This window comes from Glossina fuscipes, unplaced genomic scaffold (genome assembly GCF_014805625.2).
Source record: "Glossina fuscipes isolate IAEA_lab_2018 unplaced genomic scaffold, Yale_Gfus_2 174, whole genome shotgun sequence".
In the NCBI taxonomy this organism is placed as follows: Eukaryota; Metazoa; Arthropoda; class Insecta; order Diptera; family Glossinidae; genus Glossina; species Glossina fuscipes.
This window is the reverse complement of record NW_023998517.1, coordinates 2115340-2125398: the sequence shown is the minus strand read 5'-3', so window position 1 is coordinate 2125398 and position 10059 is coordinate 2115340. Positions and strand designations below refer to the sequence as shown.

General features: G+C 33.2%; 1 protein-coding gene across 1 annotated transcript in view; it reads left to right on the top strand.

Annotated features, from left to right (window-relative positions):
- The window catches only part of LOC119641718, a 13674-nt gene extending 6387 nt beyond the window's left edge, over positions 1-7287 (top strand). The window contains exon 2 of the mRNA XM_038040531.1: positions 6359-7287. Within this exon, the coding sequence (XP_037896459.1) occupies positions 6395-6703 (309 nt within the window). The 5' untranslated portion in view covers positions 6359-6394 and the 3' untranslated portion in view covers positions 6704-7287. The remainder of the gene's footprint in view (positions 1-6358) is intronic.
- Positions 7288-10059: the final 2772 nt, after the last annotated feature.

Genomic DNA, 10059 nt, shown 5'->3' with positions numbered 1-10059 from the left:
TTGGGTGTTCTCTCATAGCTATGTTATGGTAACATAGCAAATTTCAAGAAATCGGCAAAAATAGTTCCTGAAAGCAAAGGGTGAATTTTTTTTGCCTACTCGATAGGTATTTTCATAGAGATTCACGTGATATATGTGAATATAGGCGACATTTTCTAGTTTAGCCGCATCAGAGTGTCAAATTTGGGTGTTTTTTCATATGCAGTTTTCGCTAACATACCAAATTTCAAATACCGTTAAAAATAGTTTCCATAAGCTGAATTTGAATTTGTTAAGTTTGCTTGAAAGGTAGTTTTATATTGATTCATGAAATGCCCACAAAAATATTTTCTTTTTTTTAATATGGACGGATTAGGCTTTCAAACCAACTATATCTCAATTGTAATTATTTAACATGAGATCTGTTAAGTCGTTAACAGAGGTATGTTAACAGAAATGGTAGGTGTCTTTACTAGTTAAATTCGAATTTATCTTCGCACCCTTTACGTTATGGGGTTTTTGAAGCTTACTTCTTCCCGTTATAAAGGTATTGAAAGAAAAATCTTAAATGTCGATACGTTATAACATTGGGTAGGCGTGGTTAAGTTTTAAGGTATCCCAGCATCATCATTTTCGCAGATTTGTTTGCTGTAGCTTGTGTCTAACTTTTTATTCCTTTTTGAAATACACAGTGTTTTCAGTTTACGTGATACTTAATGCACGTCTTTCGACCGACATGGCCCATTTTCAATATCAAGCACCGTGCAAGAACTTTCAATTTTTTTTACCAAATTTGATGTTTGCAAAATAATATTGACAACAGACATTAGACAGATGGACCGACGGATAGACGCACATACTTAAATCGATTCAGAATTTGGTGCTGATCACAAATATATATATATATACTTTGCGGAGATTGCGAAGCTTCCTTCTGGACGTTGCAAAAGTTTGGACAAAATAATTATTCATTGAAGGGTATAAGAAAGAAAAGAATTTAATGTTTTGCTTCTTCTTGAAAACTATTAAAGAGAGATGTCAAGGCCTAATCTCTTTTCATGAGGTCTTTAGTTATTTTAACCAAACACATCTTTCGACCGCTTGTTCTTCTTAATAAAAATAGGCAGATGCTAAGGTAAAAACTTGATTTGCGCGTTCATGTTTCAATACTGCAGACCTTTATTTCAAAATGTGATCACATGCAAATAATCCGTTGAAAGTTTTTATATCTAAAATGTTTTTAATTAGAGTCAGCTAAACTTCATCATTGAATAAACGGTTGTATGAACACATTTTGTGCCTTCAAATTTACGTAGCTTTCGTTATGGAAAGGCGGACGATTGTCATTTTTAAGGGAATTTGGTGGAAAGAAGTGAAGAATAAAGAAACAGAAAAAACCAAAAAAAAAAATTTGGTCATCAACTTGGTTTGGGTAAATCCTAAGTAATTACTGATAAGAGCGTCGACGCAGTGTAGTTATGCTTAACCTATTGCAAATTTTCCAATAGTGATTAACAATATTCTAGAAAAACATTTGATTTATGCTCACAAACACATTTACACTGCTTTAATATATTTCTTAACAGTCTTCATAAATAGATCGATTACTTTATCAGGAAACAGGAGAAAATAATTGAAAACAAGTTAAAACCTCATAGTCGGGCAAAGACGGCTTTTAGATATTCTACATCACTCCATTTAATATGGCAAGTATACATATTTTTTCTGCTGCCACATCAAGACCTACATGGATCTAGAAAAATCGATTAATATAATTAGTATTTAACAAAGTTACTAGTATGTATATGTGTAAAAAGTTTACTGAATCTTATTAAGGCATAAATTGTGACCTTTCGGCAATAGAAAGGCTCGTTGCATTGCAAGAGCGTTTATATAAAAGTGGAGTTCAAAAAATGGCTTTCTTTTCCTATGTAAATTTACAAAAAAAAAAATATTCAAAAATTCATTAAACAATTCCAGGTGCATTAACATAAACAAAACCTTGGACATAATACGCAAACCGTAATGAGAAATTTATTTTAGTATTGTGGTTTTCTCAACAAGGTGTATAGATTATCGCGTTTTTGAAAGAATGGGATCAATTGTTTTGAATTAATTTACGATTCAGGAAATTGAAAAAAATTAAATAAATAAATATAAATAAATAAATATATATATATTTATTTTTATATATATAAAAATATCTCATGTTTTTCCTTTCATAAAATAGCATGAATATGTTGCTAACAACTGAAATACTTTTTATACTTTTTATGTTCATTTTCATTAGTATGGGTATTGAGAAATAAATATAATGCATATATATAATATATATATATATATATGTTTGTCTTATCTCCATTGGTGTTATCTGCGTTTCATTGACTAAGAAGAACAGCTGCTTCTCATAATGAATTGGGTTAAATGGGCGGGACTATGACTCCTGTGGAATGTTAGCGTTGTCCGACTAGGTAGAAAGCTAAAAATTTCCAACAATCAGAGTAACTTTTTAATTGCACCAGAATTTCGAGAGGATGAGCTTTTCTTTACTCGTTTACTCGCTTTGATATAAGATTGAGTAGAGTATGATGTGCCGGTAAAAATATTTTTGCAAAGTCACTTCTTATTGCCTTTAAGATTAACACTAGAAAGTAATAAAATCTGAGACGAAACGTAGAATACCTTCGGTGACAGCGCCTACCATTAGTCGACCATTTCCACTTTATGCTCTTTATTAATGCATACGTCAAACTTCGCATTGCACCTATCACTAATGCGAGATTGCGAATAAAAATACATTAAAATTTCCATTCGAAATCGCTTTAGGACTCGAATATTGATTGTCCATGGCCTGGTTATAAGAAAGTTGAAAGGTGAACGAAGAGCTTCACCGCAATACAAAGGGTAAATTTACTATAAATATTTTACTTAGGGAATCCCAAAAATCCAATTTCGGGGTTTCCCACACAATATTATGGGCCGAACGAAAGGAGGACGTGGGTAGGTCAGGGTGCATAATAGCTCAGGACAAAGCAACAGACCGTACGGTAAGAAAGCTTCCATCGTCCATCTATAGTTCTCGAGGGTAACCGTTCATAGAGGGTTTGGTGGATGAAAAGAGAAACTTTTCCAAAATTGTCGGGCTAACTACCTTTAGAACGGCACATGAATATGTCCGTTACATCCTCCGACCTGGATGCATTAGATCTTAACTTTACGAGTGAATAGAAAGTGGACTTGGAGCCAAAATCAAGCTTGCTTACAACACCAAGTTACCAAACTCTCTCGAAACTATTGGTAGATCAATATTGAGCTTCGGCTTCATCTAATCAATCGGTAAGTGCCGGCGGAGTTCATTTAAAGGCTTGAGAAACAAAATTTACTTTGAGATTGTTGCAGACGTCTGCTTGAAATATTGCTGCAAATATTTAGTAGGACTATATAGAATCATAAATAATAAATCCGATAATCGTGAAGTTAACACAAAATGCGATTTCATCGCAAGAAAAATTTAACCTTTCACTTAAGCTTTGCTTTAGTAAATTGCAATTAATGTATTGACGCACTTAAGCGAATGAATTAATTAATGTTCCAAGTTTTTTTCTACTTTCTCTCTCTCTGTCCTGCAATTAGCATATGGTTTGTATTTATATTAAAATGGGGGCAAATGGGTCGGACGATGTGTATGGGTATAAAACTCATTTACTGTTATTTACCAAAATTACTACAAAGATTACTCGCTTTCCAAGATTGCGTAGATTGACAGGGACACTGCAGTCAATTGTTATCATAGATAAACTCCAAGAAGAAGACAATGAGTAGATTACAATCTATATAGCAGATCACACCATAATATAAGCCACGATTGATATGTTTTGAAATTTCATTTTGTTATTGCATTTAGACTTAAAAACACTTTTCTGTGCAACTGAAGGTTATTGCTCACGCCCGTGAAGCTTTCGATTAGTCCGAGCCCCTTGAGCTGAAGTAGACCGAAAGGTTTTCTTCTCCATTCAATGTCAATTAATTAAAACCGATAGATGAACTTTCGACGGTGCAATGAATGTGTATGTATGTATGTATGTAACACATTAAAAAACTGATTCGATTCTTTTGTTTGGTTATTGCTTTTTGCTAATTGAATGTAAAATCATTATCATATTGAGTTATCAGATTTAATATAAAAAAATTTAATTACGTTTTATTGACTTTTCATTCCAAGTATTCGATGCAGCACATACAGCTACTCTCTAACAATAAATTGTAATAAATATGTATATATGTGTGTGTGGAATTTTGAAAAAGTTCAAAGTTCAGTTATTACCCCCTTGTATGCACAAAAACATTCATTAATATATTTGCAGTTGTTTGCATTTATTTATTGCATTCATTTTTCGCTTATTGTTGTTATTGCTATTACTAAGTACTGGTACTACATAGACTAGCGAATGCATTAAGTTGAAGCGATATTTTGCAATTTTTGCATTTTGCAAAGGAGAATGAGTGCGAATTTTATACGAATTGTATGTTCGTTTACAAATCATTGAAAAAGTACGGTATTGCGGAACTCATATTTCACTAAGGCACACTGAAGAAGGAGACGAAGAAGATGAAGAAGAAAAAAAAAAAAAACAAAATAAGCTTTCTAATAAAGTTATCCGTGACAAAATGCAATTATTCATGCATTTCGACTTCGATAGGGTGTTTATTGATCCAGTTTGTTTTGCCAACACATAAGAGTGTCTCTGTTGTAACAGCGAACGAGTTGATATGCGGTTTTTTTCACTAAATACAAGTTCACGTGTTATAAAGTTCAGTGTACTTGAAATTGATTTGGGTTTCGTTGAATGTAAATAAGCTATGAACTATAGTTTACGGCTTATGGCATACGGCTTATGGCTTATTACGGTCTGTTTGTCTGTGGCTTTACCTGTCTCCATTGAAACTCTTTCTTTACCCATCACGCCAATGGCATATAAAATGAAATTCGACACGGTTTGTTTATATGTCAATGTTATGAATAAAATGCTTGAGATGATATTGATTTCAGTTCAGAATTTTACCACAAAGGATTTGTAAACGTTTGCTATTTTTCATTCTATATATATAAATATAGACATCAGCTGAACACTTTATTTTTATAATGTTTTTTCTTTCTTTATGACTTTATGATTGATAAGACATTTAATTATTATTAACGCTGATTACTTTATTTATTTATTTAAGCAAATTTCGATTAAAATGTTCAGTTAACATTGTATTATTGGTTAGTTTTAAAGCGAGTTTCATTTAATTGAACACAAAATTAAATAGATTTTGTAGATAGATATCGTTTTACAATAAATCTTTTTTTAAAGAGACCGACCGACCTATCTATAAAGTGAATAACCGGTAGTGTGTACAATGACACTAAACATAAAAAATAGTTGACTACTAAAAATTAAGATTAGGATCACTTTAGCTCGCGGACAGGGAGTCAGTGGTTTAGAGTGGTTTACCTTAAACTTTCTTTATAAAACCAGACCAAGTTCGCCTCGATGTTTTCTCCCGTCAATTATAATTGATTAGGAATTGGAACTTGAATTAGCCAACTATTTGCCTTACCGTTTATCTTAGTTGCTTTTTGCTAAGAAACTATAAAATGAATTTGGAAAGATACCACTTGCGCCTACAGATTTAACTGGAAAGAGTAGCGCCAAATAGATAAAGTGAGTGGAATTGCTGCCAAGTGAAATGAAACTGAAATGTTATGCATATATGGAAAAGTGTGAGCGGGAAGTTTTATGCCCAAAATTTAAGGCTTGCATATTAACTTATCATCAATCAATATCTGAAACTCGTTTTCTTTACTTTTATCAAGAACATTTTATGATCCGTCTTCCTCGAGTAATGTATACAAAAAATGTGTATGTATTTTGAAAAGATGTATTGTGTGAAAGAACGAATGTTTTGCTAAACTAAAACTATTATCTTCGCTATGTCCGAGAGTGTTTTTTATTTAACGACATTTGCAGCCTAATGTCCGAGGAAGTTCAACGGCTTCGTTTTACTTGGCCGTTAACACATTGGATGAAATTTTCCGTAGTTAAACAGATTTTCGGTGAACGTACGTATATTGACAGTTTTCAAATACAGACAGACAGACTGATAAAAGAAGCTAATTAAAATAATCTCGAATCTGCCGTAATGGATGTGATCGTCCCTTAAAAAGCATTAATAATACTTTCTTCTTTCTTACATACACACATACATTTCAAAAACACCTCTAAGGAGAAGATTAAACGAAAATTGAAATTCACCTCAGCATATTGTTATTGGAAACATTTCGATTTCACTTAATCAGTCAGTTCTTTCTGTTTCTCTTTCCCCTCTCTTTCAGAAAAATTTATAATTATTTTGCAAGAGCATCTAAATAATGTATAGAGAAAAAGAAATGGAAGTAACTAGTGCTATCCATGATCCCAAGTGGAGTTTGGAGCGTCGCGAATCGTCTGGTCTATTAATTTGGCGTAAAGAGTCGCCCCGTTCAAGGATACGTTTTCGTTTTGATGTCGAAGTACTTGAATTTGAAAAACATCCGCACGAAGATTATGTTCATCACGAGAATAGCTTATCAATCGGTAACATATCATCGACAGTAGCGTTATGTGCCACTTGTATAGCGGCGGTTGCAGTGAGTGTCTTTCTACCGTGGTACATAATGGAGAAAGCAGTTGGCTTCTAGTTTTAAATGAATTAATTAAACAATCAATCAGAAAAAAAAAAAATTAATTTTTTTTGCTTGCATAGATAGCATTATACCAATGCAAGGGCTCAAAAGTACTGATCATCATATATTATTGTCATCGTCATTGTCGTCGTCATTCATGTTTGGCAGGATAAATGCATATGTATGATGGCATAAGCAATTTAAAGCGCAACTCGCTTTTCGTATTCTTTTTAAATTAATTCTAAGTAATCTTAACTATTGTAAAATTTTCTTATATATATATATATCTGTATATTTATTATTATTACTTTTTGTGAGATGTGTCTGTGATGGAAGTAACAAAGTTATTTAGAAAACATATATCATCATTTGCGTTGATATTAATTAAATTAATTAAAATAAATTTTAATTAGTTTATAACTTAGTTATACAAAAAGGCATCCGGATCTTAAAAGTAGCGATAGTTTTTTCGATATGTATGCATTGGTTTCAATGTGAATGATGAATAAATTTACAATTCGAACGACTAAAAACCAATATTTTGGTAAATCCATAAAGCGTCCGATGTATGTTTTTTTTTTTGGGGAATTTTTCATATTTTTATTATAAAACAAAATTCGCATCAATTTACCGCTAACTGAAAAGTTTTGATTTTATTTCGAGCAAGAAAATTCCGCCCACCAAGCAAGCGTCCAAATGAATGACGATCCATTCATTATATGTAAACAGCTTATGTACATGGAATTAGTTGCCTCCAGTCGAGTAATTCTTCTCACTTCCTAGCAATTGATGAATAAACTGAGCAAAAAACAATGTTTTCAATATGAAAAATTTAAGAGAATTTCAAACGTGAAAGGCTTTACAAGTTACGACGAATATAACGACGCTTGTAAGAGATTATCAGACAGCGTGCTTCAACTATACAACACGTATTCATCAACTATGAAGTAATTTTTGTTTTTTTTCCTACGAAATAAAAACAAAGCTCTATATTGCATAAGATTAGCGAGTGAAAACACTATTTACGTTTAAACCGAATTTCATATACCCATCACCTCAACGTTTTGCCCCAATCCGTTGAGAAGTATCCATTTGCATACATAGACAGTTCGGATACGGACTAGCATCACAATGTCATTCGTCGATTTCTTTTTCCTTTTAGATACTTTTCGGTTTCTGTTCATCGTAGGGGATGTGAGAATAGGTCACGCCCATATTCCTTCTTCTGCTTTCTTTCAACTTGATTAAAGTTAAATATTTCGAATTTTTTACATTTAGGCGAACTGAGCCAAAATGGTATTCCATCGGTTAAAAGCGCACTGGTGGTGCTGCGACAAAACACAAGCCTTCCTTTGGCATGACAAAAACTGAATGGTGGAGGAAAGGGTAAAAATGGTTACTCGTTAATTTCACGCTTTTTTTTTTCATCTGCAAGGGATGTTGTCTGCCATTAAGTGTCTTTTACACGCCTTAATGGGAACGTATTGTGCTTGCGATGACGCCATTTTGTGACAAATAATATCTACTTCGATGTTATAAAGCATATGATGGCATCGTTTACTCCATTCAATCGCAGTTATTAGTGATTAGAGGGATGAATCACTGAATCACATCAAATTGTATGTCGGCACAACTGCCGTTTGTCATATTAGTTTTTGCCTGGGGGTTCATTAAAATTTTACGAGATATCTCATTAAAAAGACAAGTTTAGGTAACAAGGAAAGCAAGTTGCCTTGTGAGGAAAAGAAGGAAACAAAATTAATTTAAAACATCAAATAAATGCGCCGGCAAAATAAAAAAGAAATCCAATTAATATGCGATCATAAATTCTAAACGTGCTAGCGTTTACCAAATGATATTTAAACGCTTGCAAATATTTTGTAAAATTTTAATAAGTCATTGGAGAAAAATTATCTTTGGGCTCTGCAGAGACAAAAGGTGCCTTAAATCTCGAAAATTATATGCCGCTGAGCGTAAGAAGCAAATTGTTCTGCTCGAGTAACACTCTTTCACCATTTTCAGCAGATTTACGTCCGGTAGCTTCAATAGGCTTTACTTAGGTAATCGTAAATCATCGTTTTAACACACCTTACGGTAGTGGATGGTAGTTAGCCTTGGCAATACTCTATGCTTTCGTAACAATACGAACAGTTAGTTAGGTTGCACCCTGGACTCAAAGTTACGCTTTATGTCGTTCCTAAAAAGCTTGGCGACCAAATTACGGTCGCTTTTTTGGCATTTTCTCTTAAAGCCAAAGCATTTGTGTCGCTAAATAATCTCAGCAACAACTTTTTCTAAGTGAAATGAAATGAAAGAGAAGCACCTCTAAATCGAATGCATGCGAAAACAAGAATCTTGCAAGTGTTTTTAAGTCGAACATTACCGCATATCCATTCTAAAATTTGGACTATTCGAGGCAAAGCTTGGCGGTTTTCTTTTTTTTTTTGACTATCGACAAGTGTTATCCGTTTACCGACAGAGCACTCAATATACAGGCAAAGGAAACTCTACCTTACCTGAGATTTGAACACTGATCAGATCAGAACACTGACTTCGTAAGCAGGGTTCTTATCTATTCGGTTACTCCGGCAGTATCTTTTGTCCCTTATGGGCGACAGAAGCGTTCCCATCTTAAAGCCCGAACTATCTGAAATATCTAACACACGTTTAGACTTTTTCTACATTGAAGAGATTGTCATTGTAGTAATAGTGGAGTGAAAGCGTGGATGGTCGCTTAGGGAAGTTGTTTATTTGGAACGCAATAATAAGGAGTATGATATATGGAATGCTTGCGTCGTTTATTGCCTTTTTTGCCTTGCGAAAAATGGAAACGTTAACTCAAGTAAGTAAAAATAGAAAAATATAGAAAACAATACTCAATAAAAGTTTTGTTTTTTTATGCGAACATAGGCAGGAAGCATATAAGTAATGAAGTGAAAGGGGATATGTATGGCCTTGGTATGTATGTATGTTTGAATGTAGAATGTCATGTGTGAAATATTCCCACCAATCAAAAGAAATGCAAAAACCTACATACAATTTATACCGAAATTCACATTGAGGCATCAGGGAAACAGAAAAGTTAGAAGGTTTCGCTGCGAAGTAATATAAACGATAGAACAAACATTATTTGCATACGTCGCTCCCTTCGATTGTCTCTACATATATATAAAATCGAGTGTTTGAGGGAGAGTCCATTCATTGAAACACATACATATGTATACATAAGTATGACAAGTAAGAAAATTATATTCTGTCGTGGCCGAATCATTTATACCTATCGTCGTTATCATAAAAAAGAAAAAGAAAATAGTAAAAGAAGAAGAAGAATTTTCATGCTCTATGGATTTCTCATTTCATTGCTTTCACAT